The 18,447-nt window shown below is 40.6% G+C and overlaps 1 protein-coding gene across 1 annotated transcript in view; it reads right to left on the bottom strand.

The window, feature by feature from the left end:
- The window catches only part of RINT1 (RAD50 interactor 1), a 625,783-nt gene extending 607,956 nt beyond the window's left edge, over positions 1-17,827 (bottom strand). Inside the window, exon 1 of the mRNA XM_044088530.1 lies at positions 17,527-17,827. Coding sequence (XP_043944465.1) covers positions 17,527-17,754 — 228 coding nt within the window. The 5' untranslated portion in view covers positions 17,755-17,827. The remainder of the gene's footprint in view (positions 1-17,526) is intronic.
- Between the last annotated feature and the right edge of the window lie 620 nt (positions 17,828-18,447).

Raw genomic sequence — 18,447 nt, 5'->3', positions numbered from 1 at the left:
CAACTAATAGTCTTTAGCCATCATTTCCTGTACCATCTGTCAGCTGTGAGTAATTCTTCCTCATCACCAGTGGGTCAGGACTGCTATTTATTACCTTAGGGATGCCTTTGACCAACCACAAAAAAGACCGTGGTCTCTGGACAGTGCTCCTGACAACTAGACAGAGATCTGCTTGTGACATTGATGGATTTTCTGCTGTGGGCCCTGCAAGGACTGTTGGCTCCTCAGGTATGCAAGAAATTTTGCTGAGAATGTACATCTCTTTCATGCCCCCCCCCCCCCGTAAATTAATTTAATTAAAAAAGTTCTCCTTAATGATAAAGCCATGAAAGGCATTTTGACATCCTTAGGAAAAGGGGTTAAAATGCAGAAGACAGAGTGCTTGCACATTACAATCCTGAATCCTGCAATCCTGGCTTACTCAAATGTAACAAATGCTATTTGGATGGTTAAGGAGCCAATAAGAGAAAGTGGCAGATTAAGTCTTAAGATTTTCACTGACATCACCATCAGGTGTGACCTTTCCAACTGAAAGAGATCATCAAGTATGTTTGTTTTGAAAGTAGAATAATTTGTGTACTGTAGTTTAGTGCATTGGCAGACAGTGTATAAGAAACAAAAATAAAAATCACTTTTTGGCAGTCAAGAGTCTAGGACTTCCCAAAAGGGGAATGGATGGCTTCCACCTGTAGAGTAGTATTCCAATTCGAGGATGCATCAGAAACAGTACAATCCAGTTTAAGTCTCTCTGCTCAAATCAACCAGCCTCTGAGGAGAATGGAAGAGCCTATATGCCATCCTTGGAACTTCAGCCATGGTGTCTGGGTGTTCTCAGTTCTATTAAATTAATTTTCTGGTAGTTATCTGCTACAGGTAGAACCACACAAAAGGACTGCTCCATAACTCTGGATGCTTGCTATAACCTCATCTGGAGAAACAGCAGCATAACCCCTCTTGCAATAATCTTATTATTTCGATGAATATGGGATCATCAGGAGGAAGAAGCAACATCTTCCTTCTCACCCATATTCTTTGAAATTTTATTACATTATACAGGAAATAATATAGGTCTGTACTTACTAAAACTCTCTATGGATCTTTTTTTGCTGCAACAAATTCACAGGAAGTCAGGTTTACTCGTTTGGGGTACTAAAGCTACCAAGGAAGCAACTGCAGTAGAAAAAGAATGATCCTCTATGATGTATGCCAACAGAAGGAAAACCTCATGGGAAAGCAAAGGTTCTACAGAGGGAAAAAAAAGTAGCGGCTTGCCATTACACAGCCAACCTGGATGGCAATCTGCTCAATGAAATGCTGACCGTGGCTGTAGCTAGCCTACTACTATGGCATGAGTAGACAGGACTGACGGCATCCACCGAACATACCAGAGATACTATGAGGGAGCCATAAGTGGCTGATTCATAAGAATGTCTGTGTGCAACTAGTATCCACAGGGCAAACATCAATGGGGCAGCCGTTTGCCTTACTGATGCTAGAGGAACCAATCATCACTGAACTCAAGGTCAGGATCACCAAAATGAATGTCACCTATGTCCAACAAGAACTTGTCAGTGCCCCCAGCATCATTTTATACAGTACTGGGGGGAAAATTAACATGCTAATCAGTACTTCGAACAGAGATGCTGGTTGTATGGAAGATCATCAGGTCTCAGTTAGGATCCAATATCCAGAGATCATCAAGGAGGCTAACTATTTAACGGTCAGCTCCAGGCAGTTGCAATCAGTTTATGACGCAGCAAAAAATAGGTCTCCTTCAAATATTGGAAAATGAATGAAGGGCAGGGTCTGGCAAAATGGCAACTCTTTAACAGGGCTGATACCACTTGGTGGGGAGTCAGATGGCTCAGCAGAAGCCACAGCCCTAACACCCTCTTAGGACTTTAGCAGACAGCAATGGAGAACCACAATAACTGCAGGCAAAGATTAACCCACTTGAGACTTTGCCTTCTGCACAGTAGGTTTTAGAAGCACTGCATGGCAACCAAACACGCAGCTTTGTTTGGAATCTTTTTCTCTCTTCTGCCTCCTTGACTGCTGTGGTGCTTGGCAGAACTTACAAAAAGGAAAAGAGCTAATAGTAGAAAACTGATGCAAACCTTTGAAGATATTTCCCATAAGATAACCCTTACAATAAGGCTGGTGTGTTTCATCACTTAACACCCAAGTAGACTACACACCTTTTGATACCTCGAGAAAGGCCAAATAACAGCAAACACTTAATAGTGCGATTCTACAAGAGAAAATTATATATGCCACAGAAGTATTTATTTATTTAAGCCATCATGATGTCAAGGCATATTGGAGCATGGGGAGTTGAAACTAAGGCCAATATAACAGACGGTAAAGGAAGAACTCCCCACATGTACACACACCTAGAATAGCCTCAATTTTCTGGATAAAAACTAAACCAAAATTGCAGGAGACAGCTTGGGGCCAGTCTCATGAGGCACGTTCTTTCCACAGTGGGAAGGAGATGGAGGTTTTTATAAGAGCTGTGATTTATGAGACCATGACAGTTGTTTCTGCATCTTAAGAAAATTCTACGAACCCAGGAAGTCATAATCCTGGCAAATTAGTCATACAACATCAAATTCCTGCATCCAAAGCCCTACCAAATCAAATATGTGCAGTATGCCATGATAAATGGGATTGCATGGAAAAGATCCAGGGACTAACAATAAGGAACAGCAAATCAAAAGCACAGTGAACAGAATAAATGAACAAGTAAGGACCAGGACAACACAGGAAAGCAGGCTGAATGGGAAGAAGCAATGCTGGGTTTACAGGAATAAAGAAAAGAACTCCAAGAAGGAAAGAAGGATGAGGCAAGATGGAGGAGGCAATGCAGATTGAAGAGAGGGGAAAGACAAAGTTGCTTAAGATTCTCAGAGTATGGGGCAGAGGTTTGCCAGTGGGAGATTTGTGGTGGATGGGAATGTGGGGTTTGTACAAGAAAAGGGCCATTAGGGAAAATATGACAGCTGAAGGAGGACAGGAAACTTTCTAGTTTGTGAGATGGAACAGAAAGGGACTAGCCAGAAGGATACAGTAAAACCAAGAGACAAAACGAAGAGGGAAAAGGGTAAAAACAGGCAAGGCAAATGACAGCGATACATGGTCAGAAATCATCAAAAGAATAAAAACACAATGAGTAACAGAAAGCAGAAGTGAAAAGTGGAACAAGTGACAAGGATGGAAGAGAACAAGTCAGTAGAAATAGATTTGAGAGAGTTTATAAAGCAGAAGTGGACAGGCATTATCAGGTAAAGACTAAAAAGAATGGAAAGCGCAGCCCTGGGTGCCCAGGCATGAGTCTGAAACAGAAGAGAAGGAAAAAAGAAGAAATAACCCAGGGGAGGCACGGGGGATGTCTGCTGTGGGAATTTACAATGGAGATGGAAAAAGCGAACCAGAAGGCTGTTCAAAGGAAAAGAAAAGAGTAGGAAAGGGAGACAATACTGAGGGAAGGAAGAAATGGACAGAGGAAAAAGCTTCAAGATGAAAGTACAAAGGGACTCTGACAATGGAAATGACAAAAAGAATGCTATAGATAGACTTGATCAGGGGTTCAGAGTGAATTAACAAAATGTAGGAACATCAAATTCAATTATACAACATCTAAAGCAATCCATAAAAATCACAACAGCCGCTATCAAAAACTACAACTTGACCATGACATCATCTTATACAATTTGGATTTCTGGTGCTCCTGCGTTTTGTAGCATAGACTGGATTCAGATTTCCTGAATCTAGACTGTTTTATATCACTTGAGCACCAAACCAGCTATTCACTGAGATACTGAAAGATCTGAGGCATCTGTTGCTCCCAAATAACTTTAAGTGCCTGTTCTTGCTCTTGTATAGCACTTTTAATTGTATTTGCATTCTACTGTCTAAACTGTTTTTTTTTTGCCACATTTTACTGTATACTGTACTATTCAGCTGTAGCATAGCCCAGTTCCAGGTTTGCTGTTTCTGAGTCTGTTTTGTAACTTCTGAGCATCAAATTCAAGCCATCTTTGTTGGAGAGGTCTCTTCTGCACCCTTGTGGGAAGAGAGTGCTGTTTTGGTCCCATCTAAAAGGGTGACTGGACTAGAGCTCAGAGACAGCATCCTTATTGGTTAGTTTGAGATAAAAGGGTTATTTCTAGTTTTATTTAAGCCCTGCATTTGCGCATGTTTGTGTGTTAGCACACCATCGCCCACTGCCACACACTGGTGGTTACCGTTGGTGGTTATAAACGTAAATGTTTTGCTTCATAAAATTTTCCCTTAGCACTTTGCTTGTGGTCCTCCAGAAGTTTCCCCAAGGCCCTCCTCTACCGTCAGGTGGAACACTAAACCTAGCCTCAGAGGTACCAACACACCTCTCACACAATAGCCATTCCTAACTGTGACTGCCTTTCCTGACCATATATATTTACCCAGCACTATGAAAAGACAATTTCCGACAGTTTCTCCAGTCAGCTTGGTTGAAATGGGTATCTTGTGGCAGTGTAGCAAATACTTCATGTTGTCAGACAACCCTCTACTCCTAGTCCACAAAAAATCAACATGTGAGAGATGCAACTATGTTAACAACCTTGAATCCATGCTCTCTTACACACCAGTCAGTACACATGACAATGAACGGGTTGTCAGCATCCACACCCCACCTCCTACTCCACCCAAACTCACATCACACATACCTACATATGCGGAGGTCTTCAGCAGAAACATACCAAACACAAACACAAACACAAGCATGCTACACAAAATACTTCTTTTGTAGAATACAATACACAATAGCTCTTGCACCAGTGTCTCAACTGTCAAGCCCTTACGGTAAAACACAAAGCCAAACATATTAGTCATAGGTGAGTCCATCGTGAGACACACAGATGTCCCTCTCACCAAGCTGGATAAGGAGGAGGTCACGGTCAGCTGTCAGGTGCCAGGATCTGCCATTTCACACAGGCACTCAAGTCTTTCAAAAACAGGTACGGTTAAGACTCTGATGGTGTGAATGACTTGAGACATACCTCTCTGGAGTATATGAAGAGAGACATGACTGAGCTCTCTATGTGTCTCAGGCAGGTATGTCCCTAGCTTTAAAGCAGCATTTTACCTTCACGTAAGATAATGCCTCAATACAAACAGAAAACGACTGACTTCAATAATTGGGTTAGTTTCTAAGGGGATACAGTATCGGTCAGCCTTGGAAAAAATGATCAACAGACCTTGATGCTTTGCCAGAGATGGTCTTCATCCATCACCCCTGGGATATTGGCTACTGGCTAAGCCTCTTGCCACCCCCGTAGTGTCTTTTTTAGGCGGTGTATCAAGGACATATTCCCGATATAAAAACTTCATCTAAAAACAACCTCAGGGTTATGCTGCTAAATGTAAGGAGTCTTAACATGAAACTGCATTCACTCGAAGCAGTTCTCACCTTGGAAGATTTAGACATCTGTGCAGTCACAGAGACCTGGTTCAAGGCTGTGGCAAGCACCCCAACCATACCAGGCTACACCTCCTTCCACACGTTCAGACCACAAACAGAAGGCATGAAAACTAAAGGAGGTGGTGTATCAATATTCATTAAAGATAAATACACCTCCAGACTGGTTAAACAGTATGATTCCCTGGAGATACTTCTGGTGCAATTAACTGTTGGTAGGATATCTATTTAACTCATTGCCAGCTACAGAACCCCCTCCATGAATCAGGACACCCACTCTACATATTTGGATCTACCTGAGCCTGCCAAGATACAGTCAAACACCCTGGTTTTGGGTGACTTAACTAACCATCCTTTGACTGGGTAAATTACTTGTGCTCTGCCTCACTTGACCAAAGGTTCCTTGACTTCATTAACTCCACGGCACCGGACCAGCTCGTTGACACCCCCATAAGGGGTGCCAACATCCTGGATCTGGTGCTTACCAATATGGGGAATCCACTGTAGCATCCCCACTGTGAGATCTTCCCTAGTGAGATGTGATCACAAATCAGACTAATTCGAAGTAACTACAACACCTGACCTCCCCCCAGCAGCAAGCAACTAAACAACTTCTCCAAAGGAGATTATAACCTCTTACAGGATGCATAAATAGCTTTACTGTGCCTACTCCCTCAGATGGAACTGACAACTATGCTGAGTTCTACACCAATGCTTTATACAAACACCTGTATAACTGCATTAACTTGGCCATACCTGATAGGACCAAAACAAGCTCAAGGAAGAGCAAACCTGCCTGGTGGACAACTGCCATTAACAGGCTTTACAATACGATGAAGAAGCTGCTACGAATCCAAATTAGATTCCTCAATTAAGGACAACTGTAAGGCGTTCTTTAGTTACATCTGTAACCTAAAAGGAAAGGCCCAGATTTGTGCCGAACTGGTAGTTAATGATACAACATATACTGAGCCTGTGGACATACTTAACCTGTTAGCAGGCAGGTTTTGTGAAAACTTCACTCCCCTTTCCTCACCACATGTACCCCATGACATCCCTACCACCTGTCCTCTACCTTGCATCTCTGATCATAAACGCCCTCTCTAAGGCCAAAAACACAGCATCTATGGGACCTGATAACATCCCAGGCTGCGTTCCTCATGGGCTCAAACAAGAATTAGAAATACCACTGGGTACTCTTTTCAATATTAGCTTCGCCCCAGCTGAAAGGAAAACAGCCACAGTTATCCCCTTGCACAAAAGCAGTGCTTCCACTGACCATGGGAACTATAGACCTATTAGCCTGACTAGCCTAATCTGCAAGCCCATGAAACAAATCAACATGTACCTTATCAACAAAGACATAGGTAATCTCCAAACACTTGACCAAACTCAGTATGGATTTGTCAAAGGGAGATCATGCCTGCTAAACTTGGTGGACTTTTTTGAGATAGTCACCAAGGCCCTGGGTGAGGGGAAGTCTGTACATACAGCCTACCTAGACTTAGCCAAGGCTTTTGACACTATCACCCACTCTGGCATCATTTACAAACTCACCCAGCCAGGTATCAACCCTTATATTTTTAGAAGTGTTGCTAACTAGCTCAATGATAGAACCCATATAGTCAAAATAGGGGAATCCACCTCAAACAGCAGTCCTGTAACCAGTGGTGTTCCACAAGGATCAGGTCCTGGGACCCCTACTGTTTGGAATCCATTTCTCTGAAGTACAAAATAACACAAAGTCTGTGGCTGACAAAGTTTGCTGATGACTGCAAACTGGGAGCAGTCATAGAATTTCCAAATTATGTCAATATCCTATAAGAAGGTCTTAAATAAATGATTGGTACCAAAAGTCATGGTCTTAAACTCAATGTAAAAAAAATGCATTAACCCTTTCGATAAGAGTGATGTTGCTAACTACCACATCAACACCACCAACCTAAGTACACATTCAGTGGAGAGAGACCTAGGCACACAGGTTAACAGCAACCTTACCTTTGATCACCATGTCTCCACAATAGTAAAAGGGCATTCTATATTGCTCATCTCATAAGTAAGGGCATTGCGTCCAGAAAAGAAAGTTGTAACCTCTCTATACTCTTCCCTCATCAGGCCAATAACTGAGTAAAATGCCCCTTTTGGTATGTATCCTTCCAAGCACCTACAGCAATTGGAGAGACCACAAAAGTTCCTCACAAGGAAGATTCAAGATCTTCAGCATCTGTCCAATTTGAATAATCTGAAATCACTCTCACATTATTCTGCAACATACAGACTACTCAGAGGTGATCTATGCCTTGCATATAAAGCAATCTTTGACCCTTCTTTATTGGAAATACTGAAAGTCAAATGGTACATGGGTTACTCACTCTAAAGACCTTAACCTGGTACTTGATATTAATAGAACCTTCTGGACGGACAAATTTGTCTCACAGAGTTTTTATCACACCTTTGGAATGGATTCTCACTTCATGTCAAACAGAGCACCTCATTGGCCCTCTTCAACTGCAATCTGGACAATTGGGTGGGTAACCGTAAAGTCACCTCAGGGGTCCCACCTGTGTCCATCTTGGAAAGGAGCAACAGGTGCTGATCGTGGAAATAAGGGTAGAACTTGGTTAGGCTTGTAAGGGCCCTAGGGCCATTAGCCTAGTAACTTCCTATGATCTTAGGAGCCTTGGGCCAACTTGAAATTTCACAAATCCCCAGAAAATTACCCAGTAGGATCAGTGTTCTACCCCAGTTAACACATACAAATAAAAAAACACGCATTTTGGAGAAGCCCCCTTGACCACCAACCACTACCTCACACTCTCTTAGTTAAATATGCCAGCTTCACCATTACACTGCCCTGGAGAAAAGGCAACAGCACAGTAAAGGAAATTTATTTTCACTCCCTGTTGAGAATCATTCCCATAAATGCGGCAGCCTAATATGTCAACCACAGTTTCAAAACACAGACTTAACATCCAAATCCCCAGTGCCTCTCTCCCTTTCTCTCACAAGTACAGCAGCCACTATATACAACTTGAATAGCAAGGCTCTACAAACTGCACTACTTGTTATTATCACTAATGAATGTGACTTAATAAAAACTGACTTACACAAAACCACGATCCCCTGGAGAGGACAAAGAACAGTAGCATGGAAACAAAAGAATTCATTAATCCTAGAAAACAGAAGATAGCAAATGGACCAAAAGGTGGGCACAGTAGTAGGGTAAAACAGCAAGCATTTGAGAAAAGGATGGTATAAGATAGGAGAATGGGTCAAAGAAATGATACAGTGAAAGAACAAACTACAAACAAAGATGCTAATAAAAAGGGCAGGTAGAAGCAAGAATTTACTAACAGCAGGAATTCACAGCAGTAAAAGGAACAATGGAATAGAGGGTAAAGCATTAGGATGGTATTGACTTCACAAAGTGGAAACACAAAGTCCAGACTCCAAACCAGCTAACTCAGCAAAACTGACTAGTGACCAAGGTACCAGAGGAATGGAGAATGGGAATGAGTGGCACACATATTGGCTCACCCATTTTGGGAAGGGAGGCAGCCAAGCTCACTGTAGTGCCAGCACCTACTAAAAAAACTGGGCATTGCAAGCAGTTTGTCGGCCAGGGGTGTGCATTTGGTTGAACAAGCCATATCTGAGCAGTAGTTTTCATGAAGCACGTATGGATTATACACATTCGTGTGGGAAGGCAGAGCAGATCCTCATATCTGCACACGAAAAAGTCAGTCACTGACACAGAAAGAGTTAGGGGCAGAGAAAATTCCCTCATGGCTGCCTGGATAAATGACATAGCCATGACTGGCTCTCAAACAGGAAGCAAGGAATGAAAAATACAAGGATTATTCTCCAAACATGTTTAAAAAATACATCAAGGAAAGCTACCTTCAGCAAATTGGAATTTAAGTTTTTTTTTTTTTTTTTTTACAGTGACTAAGCCCCATGCACCCTCCTCTGTGTGGGGAAAGACTTCAACACCCCTAGCCTACATAAACCAACCCCATGACCCACAACAGTGGAGAAAGTGCACCAGCTCCCACTCATTGAACCTGGCTTTGAGAAATAAAGCCATGGCACTGTCAGTCAGACAAACAGCATTCATCTCAAACACATGTTCCTGGAAAGAATGGGTATAGTTCTGACAGGGGGATTAGTGGTCAACAAATGCAGGACAAGAAACAAAGAATTTTAAACAGGTTAATAATAAATCATTCAACTATTCAGTAAATAAACAGAGAGTGACGCTGAAACACTAGACGAAAAGGAAGAAAGATGACAAGAGTTGGGAATGCTACTAAGTAGGAAGTGAGGTTAACACAAGTCGTATAACAAGGAAACTGGAACATGAAGACAGAATATGGGACATGGTGGTGCTAGGGTTACTTTGAGGGGCTGATGAATGAAGAGAATGAGAGGGAGAGAAGTTTGGATGATATGCGGATAGTGAATCATGAAGTGCAGAGGATTAGCAAGGAGGAAGTAAGGATAGCTATGAAAAGGATGAAGAATGGAAAGGCTGTCGGTCCAGATGACATACCTGTGGAAGCATGGAGGTGTTTAGGTGAAATGGCAGTGGAGATTTTAACTAGATTGTTTAATGAAATCTTGGAAAGTGAGAGGTAGTCTGAGGAATGGAGAAAAGTGTTTTGGTACCGATTTTTAAGAATAAGGGTGATGTGCAGAGCTGTAGTAACTACAGAGGGATTAAATTGATCAGTCACAGCATGAAGTTATGGGAAAGAGTAGTGGACGCTAGGTTAAGAAGGGAGGTGATGATTAGTGATCAGCAGTATGGTTTCATACAGGAAAGAGCACTACAGATGCGATATTTGCTTTGACAGTGTTGATGGAGAAGAACAGAGCATGTCAGAAGGAGTTGCATTGTGTCTTTGTGGATTTAGAGAAAGCATAGGACAGGGTGCCTAGAGAGGAGTTGTGGTATTGTACGAGGAAGTCGGAAGTGTCAGAGAAGTATGTAAGAGTGGTACAGGATATGTATGAAGGTAGTGCGACATCGGTGAGGTCTGCGTGCGAGTGACGGATGCGTTTAAGGTGGAAGTGGGACTACAAAAAGGTTCAGCTCTGAGCCCTTTCTTATTTGTAATGGTGATGGACAGGTTGACAGACGAGATCAGACAGGAGTCCCCGTGGACTATGATGTTTGCAAATGACATTGTGATCTGTAGTGAGAGTAGAGAACAGGTGGAGGACACTCTGGGGAGGTGGAGATATGCTCTAGAGAGAAGAGAAAATGGAAATAAGAATCTAAAGCAACTGTATTAGTAGATGTGAATATAGTAACAGACATAAAACAACTGGAAATGAGATCTTCAGAAAAGGGTAGGAGCAAACTACATAAGAAAAAATGGGAATTGTGGGAAAAGTACTTACGGGGAGGAATGAGGTATAAAAGAAGGCAGGACCAATGTAATGTTTGAAAATGATTTGGTAGATTATAACTGATGTATAATGTTTGCAACTAGGAGTATGTCAGTATGGTTTGTGATGTAAAATGCTTTCAACTAGGATTGTGTCAGTGTGGCTTGTTTTCATTTATATAAATGTATGACTGCTTATGTCATAAGCTATGGTTTAATAAAGATGTTTCTGGCTAAAATAAAGGAGCAGGAATTGAATAATTTATGTAACGTTTCTTAGGTTATATGATATATAGCAATATATGTGAAGTATAATATTAATTTGTAAATACAGTTTGATTACTTTTATGTAAATGCAAATTTATCTATGTCACAAGTGATAATTCAATAAAGGTGTTTAAAAAGAAAAGGGGAGAAAAAAAGAGGCTGAGAAGAGTATGGTGCAAAAGGTAAGCTTCCTAACAAAGTCACTTGAAACAAAAGGGAAAAGGTTTGGTATAAATCAATACCCTCAGAAAACCACCAAAGTATAACAGATAAGGAGTTTAAAAAAATCATAATCAATGAATGGACAGCAATAAAAAGGGTTGTTGAGACTGCTGAACTCAACCTGCCAGTGACAGATTGAAATATTCCCCTATTCTAGGAATAAATGGAGAGGGATGACTCAAGACCTCAAACTGCCTAACAGACTGGAAAATGCCCACCAGGAATAAGGGTAAGGACAGGCTGACTGAAGTAGTCAAGCTAGAAAGGTTCAACAAAAAGTAAATAATTGCAATCAGAACAGAAAGCCTGACTTCATTTGCTTTAGGGGAGATAATGTGGGAAATCTACTAGATGGGGTACCACTAACAGTCAGCATGCAGCAATGTGGTTCTCACCGGTCATGAAAAAAGTGCTGGAAAGAGCCAAAGACCTGAGACTGGAAATATTCCTGGTAGAATAAATCCAGATACAGACACGATCAAAGACCATTCCCAGCTTCTCCTGGTATTTTTCAACAACTGCACTCCAGAAATTTCAGCATGTTTTTTGCCTTTACACTCATAAGCAACTACCAACGCCCTTTTGCTCTTGATAACTACTAATCATGATTTGCTTTTGCTGTTTGAGATAATACCACTGTCTTTACTGAGGTTAAGATCCAAATATTTCAGTAAGTCACAAGTTTGTGCTGTGCCATTCAAAACATTTGAAAATAGAATTCCTGACAAAGTGCAGAGATTTGTACTATTCTGGATTGTGCTTTGTTTTGGTTTTAATTTGTATTTTACAGTAAGTCTACACAAGTTAGACGATTGTATAAAATAATGCAGCCTGAAATAAGGTACTTTATTTATTTATTTGGTATTTGTTAACCGGGTTGGTCCAACTGAGCTCAAGCAAATTTTCAGTGGAGACTCAAGGAGAAAAGCTTTTAAATTGTTCTAGCTGAAGAATGTTTGGAGGTCACTTTTTCTTTTGAAAAATGTATTTATTTTGCTAACCAGATTAAGTGGACTGTTTAATGACCCTACAGTACAGGTATAATGCATCAACAGAAATTATAAAGGCTTACAGCATGCACAGATTTTACAGACAATATACACCACTGAGAAAATACGTGGCAGAGCTTAATAATAATGGGCAGATAATTAATATAACACTTCAAATCAGCAAAACACTATACGAAGTTTGAACTACAAAAGTTAATACAACACCCCATACAAAGTTTGAATTGCTAAAATTAACAGAACACTCCTTGAGCTACACTGACCTTTTGGAACATATGCTCATTAACTTCTTTGAAACAGTCACCAAGGCCATTGACGAGGGGAAGGTGGTCCACACAGCCTACCTGGACCTCGCAAAAGCCTTCGATACAATACCCCACTCGGGCATTATAGATAAGCTCACCAGCTTAAATATAAACCCCTATGTCACTAGATGGGTTGCAAACTGGCTCAAGGACAGAACTCACATGGTTAGAATCGCTGGAGCCATGTCAGACTCCAAACCAGTTACAAGTGGCGTCCCACAAGGCTCAGTCCTGGGACCTCTCTTGTTCGGTATATATTTCACGGAGGTACAGGCCAACACGGAAGGACTGTGGCTGACCAAGTTCGAGGATGACTGCAAACTGGGCGCCATAATCGACTCTCCAGCCGACACAAGCATCCTCCAAAAGGGCCTCATAGAAACAGACAACTGATGCCAGAGCCATGGCCTCAAGCTAAACGCCAAAAAGTGTATAGTCATCCCCCTTTGGCAAAAACAAAGTGCCCACAAATTACCACATGGGTGGTAATCCATTAAGTACGGAAGAAGTAATTAGGGACCTGGGGACCCAAGTTGATAGCAATCTCTCATTTGACAACCACGTGGCCAAAGTGGTTAGAAAAACATTTTATATAGCCCACCTAATCATGAAGGGATTCACATCTAGATCAGGGGATGTCATCGTGCCTCTTTACTCATCCCTCATCAGGCCCATAATTGAGTACAATGCCCCTTTTGGGATGTACCTTACCAGACACCTGCAGCAACTGGAAAGATCCCAAAAGTACCTCACCAAGAGGATCAAAGGGCTCAAACAGATGCCATATGCTGCCCAGTTAAAGAAACTCCAGCTCTACTCAGTGGCATACCGCCTGCTCAGAGGCAATCTGTGCCTGATGTATAAAGCCATGTCCAACCTGGAATTAATGGACATGCTGCACCTCAGAAAATCCAAATCCCATCGAGCTATGCGCTCGAGAGACTTGAACCTCAGCATTAAAATAAATAGGACATGCTGGAGGGACAGATTCAAAACCCAGAGGCTCCCTTCACTCTGGAATAAAATCCCAGTCCAGGTTAGGCAGAGTCCCTCATTAACTCTCTTCAAGAGGAATCTTGATGAGTGGATGGGGGATCGTAGGTTTACCCCGGGTATCACTTTTGTGTCACTGTTAGACAGAGGCACAGTATACTAACCTCAAAAAAGGGCATAGCAAAATTAATTTAAAATGGGAGGCGAAAGCCAAACACACTCTGGCTAGGCTTATAAATGCCCTAGGGCAGATAGCCTGGTATGAACCTATGAACTATATCTGTTACACCAACAATTACAAATTCCCTACATTCACTGTAGTTACTCTGGTTTCTAATACTGGCATAATGACATGCAACTACTACTGTAATATTGTCTTTGGTGGTCCTCTTCTTTTACTGGAGTAGCTGTTCTAATAGCTACAAAGCATATGCAACTGGTCTGTCAAACTCTGTAGCACAACAGGTAGGAGCAAACTACATAGGAAAAATGTGAATTGTGGGAACAATACATACAGAGGAGGAATGAAGTTTAAAAGAAAGCAGGAATTAAACGAGCTATGAAATGTTTGAAAATGACTGGGTAGATAAGTGATGCATAATGTTTGCAACTAGAATTGTGTCAGTGTGGTTTGTTTTCATTTATATAAATGTTAGGATTGCTTATGTTGTAATATGTGATAGTTTAGTGAAAATGCTTTTTTCAAAAAGAGGCACGAATTGAATAATTTATATAATGTTGCTTAGTTTATATGATATACAGCAATATATGTGAAACAATGTTAATTTTAACTTAATACAGCTTGATTACTTTTATATAAATGTGCCTATGTTACAAGTGATGACTCAATAAAGGTGTTAAAAAAAAACTCTAGCAAAATGGCCTTGAGCAGAAAAAGCTTCCTTCCAATTTACCAACTGTGTACCTCTTTCTTTTGATAGAGCAGATACAGTAATAAAGGACCTTAAATGACAGACTTCTATACATGACGGCAACAATTAGTTTCCATGCAGACCTCCTCTCTCTATTATATACAAGTATGTGTATAAATGTATATATAATTACACACACACAGTGGCAGACAAAGGTATATCTGTAGAGTTCCATATTTTTCAACTTCTCCAAGGCGTTTGGGTTTCTAATACCACAAAGTATAAATTTTCTAACACCATGACAAGAATGAATCCCATTCCTAAGTCAAAGTACGATTAAATTCATGAAATAAGTATTTTTCAATCTTCGATGTCAGCCAGAAGTGTTCTTTGCAGCACCTTCAATGTGCTCAGTAATGACTCCTGCAAATTCATACAGAGTTACATGTATTGGTAACATCTAAATACGATTTTAGATAGTTTTTTTAAGACCCCGTTGCTCCTACTACTACTGGAACTGTCTGGGTTATCTTTCTTCCATCATGTATGGTGAATTCAGTGTCCAGGAAGGTAACATCTGAATCAGAGTACTTCAGAAATTGTTTTATAGAAGGTAAAGTGGTAGTCATCTCACACAGGAACTCCTTCAGTGTGCCTACACCATGAATTCAAATTATGAACAAATCAAAAATAAACATAGAAAAGCAAACGGTGAAAGTTCTGAAAGATAGAAAAATAAAAAAAACTACCAGTTTTTAATGGGGCAATTATTTTCAAACCATTACTTTCTTGTATTCTTTTGGGTTCCAATTTAGCCACTGTAGAATTGTCATTACTCTTTATTAATACCCCATCTTAAGCACTTACAGAAAAAAGCCACTCATCACACCATTTACCCTGACAAATTCGGGCAACTTAAAGACAATCTATTCAGTGTGATACACAGTAACTTAATGGAAAGCATTATGTCCAGATCATGGGAACCGTAAAGAGTATTGCTCCTGTTAAGTAATTTTCTTCAGACCAAACCTAGAGAAGGAGCTTCTAATACATACACACACACACACACACACACACACACACACACACACACACACACACTACTTCCTTAGTGCCCTTATATCAAGGATTTGTCTGTAACATAGACACAAGATGCAAAGCTGTGATGGGTTCCATTCCCATTATCCCGGACTCAGAATCCACCTATAAAAAAAATAACACAATGTCAAACTCTCAAGCTAACTGTACTACTCTATTACTAAATTACATGTCTCGCATACCTGCTACTAGGGTGGGTCGCTAGTAGATTCTCTCTCTCCTACAGACATCTCCTTTCTACATGCCCCACTTCATGTTCGACTCCTCACTCCTCTTCAGTCTCTTGTCTCCCAAGTCTCTACCAGTCACTTGATACAAGAAAACACAGCCCATTCTCTCACTAACTTCACAGGGAGGGTCAAAAAATGAAAAAGTCACCACCTGAACAGTAATAAGAAGATCAACACTTCCCAGGAAGTTCTGCCTGCATTTTCAGTCATGAAAGACAACATACTAGTCATTATGATGAACCTACTCTATCATATACTTGCAGAGCAAGAAACTGTAAACCTCACATCTGGCACAGTGAGGTTAATAAATGCTCCTCACGCACCCACTGCATTATTTGCAATGCTATCTAGTAACTGGCACTATACTAAATTTGGTGGGTAAAAAGTGTTTCAGCCACTATAATTCTAACAGAATGCACTTTTGCAACACCATGGGTAGCAGAATAACACAGGTAGTTAATACTGCTGCCTCACAGCACTTGGTTCTCCAGTTCTTTTCTCAAATTAAGTGCCTTCTGTGCAGAATCTGAATGTCCTCAGTGTGTCGGCATGGGTTTTTACCTGGTACTCCTGTTTCCTCCCACATATCTGAATCATATGTCAGACGAGTGCCCCTATTGAGGTTAGTATTACTGCCCTATCTTCAGGGAAGTGTTAGCACAAGCACCAGCTCCCTTGAAATTCTCAAAAAACAGATTAAAATAGATTACTGAAGAATGAATAACGGTGAAATTATGACACTAAACAGCAGCAAGACATTTCTAGATGAAGCAAGATACGGCACTACTGTACATTTAAAACTGCATTAGTAGCACATCTGTTCTACCCCACCTACACATCTTTTGCGATCACAGAGTTGCTTAGGACTTTCAGACAAAATTCTATATTCATAGGTTTGTACTAGGCTAACTGCCCTTGAGGGCCATTATAAGCCTAGGCAATTATCCAAGAATCAAACCCTACATGTTGTACCTGTACGGTAAACTTAGCCATTATGCCAACCTTAACACTAAGTACAGGCTAGCTGTCCTTGAGGACTATTTAAGTCTAGTCAGTTTCCCTTAGTGAGAATCAAACCATGTATCTTTTGTCTATGAGGTAAACATCTTAACCGTTACACCAACCTTGCTCTCTATACTAAGGCTTAACGTTTGCAGACTATTTTTTGTGTATGCGGAGGCAAAAAAGGGATGTAAAAATACAAAAAACACAAGTACAGATGTTTTTCCTACTGGACTGATTACCTCTTAGAACAGGTCACAAAACATCATGCCCAGTAAAAACATATGAAAATGACAAATATCCTTAAAGTATAGTAATGATGTATCTAACTTTCCATAAAGTACCTCAAAACTAGAATAAGGCGTTTGAAAAATAAGAAACGAACCAAAGTCCACAATACAGCATCTTAGATTTTGATCATAATTTGAAAACACGCCTTGTTGAACTTATGGAGGATACAGTCAGTTGTGCAGCCTATTCCAATAGCAAACATTTCACTGAACACAAAGCATCCGGAGAGGTGGCAGTTTAATAATACTCTAGAACCAGCAATGTTACACTGTACTGTACTCTTATCTAGTATCACACTGTACTGTACTCTTATCTAGTATCTTTAATCCTCTACCTACACTGTCAAAACGTCAGTGACTTTTTCTTTGACCTGGTAGCAACTAACCTGCTCCTCCAGTCGTTTTTTATCCTCTGCCAAATCTGCAATAAGTTTCGTCAGCTTTTTTAGTGACTTGATATCATGACCAAGTTCTTTATCGACAAACTCAACAACATACTGAGGGATATCACAGCCGTCTGAATCTGTCTCTTGTTTCACACTCCTCGATTGTCCATTCATGCACAATATACTGCTGTCATCATTATAAGGTATACAGTTAGTCTCAGTTTCCATTATTCAGCTTTTAGCAGTAGATTTTATTAGGGGAAAGGATCGAAGCTGTCTCATATCACGTGACACTAGCAATCGGACGTAATTATGACACGTAGGGCTCCGTCTCTGGAAATGTAGTCCAAGTGGCTATGGTAGGCTCTCAGTGAATGCTGGTAGTGGGGTATCGCCGGAAGGATTTTACAAAAGTGTATTGTAATGACACTTAATTCTCTTTGTGTGTGTGTGTGTGTGTGTGTGTTGAATTACAGCCTACAACACGCACCTGTCGCGAAATGCCATTCTTGAATGTATTTAGTTTATTTGTTTACCGGGATGGTAAAACAGTGATCCTAGGTAACCAGTTGCAGGATTAGCCAAGGTAGCAGAAAAAAATAAATAAATGTAAACACAGCAAATTCATATAACACTGTTTGTTAAAGTGATATCAAAATGTTAATGCGATAACTGCTGTTACAAATGTATTAGGAGAAAGAAAAGAAATGTGTAATTTTGGTATGAACATATATTTTGTGATGTCAGTAGGAGTAAATACCAGTGTAAGAAGAATGGAGTTGTGAGTTTTGTGTTGAAAGTAAGAGTAATTACTAGAGTAAGGAGAATGGAGTTGTGTGAGCATAATTTTCAGTCCTTCCCTCTCACTACTTCTCATACTAATCTCTCAACTGCCCAGGTATTCGCAGAATGCTCAGATTT

Source organism: Protopterus annectens, chromosome 11.part0 (genome assembly GCF_019279795.1).
Source record: "Protopterus annectens isolate FY-2018-M chromosome 11.part0, PAN1.0, whole genome shotgun sequence".
Classification (NCBI taxonomy): Eukaryota; Metazoa; Chordata; order Ceratodontiformes; family Protopteridae; genus Protopterus; species Protopterus annectens.
This window is presented reverse-complemented; position numbering and strand designations above follow the sequence as displayed.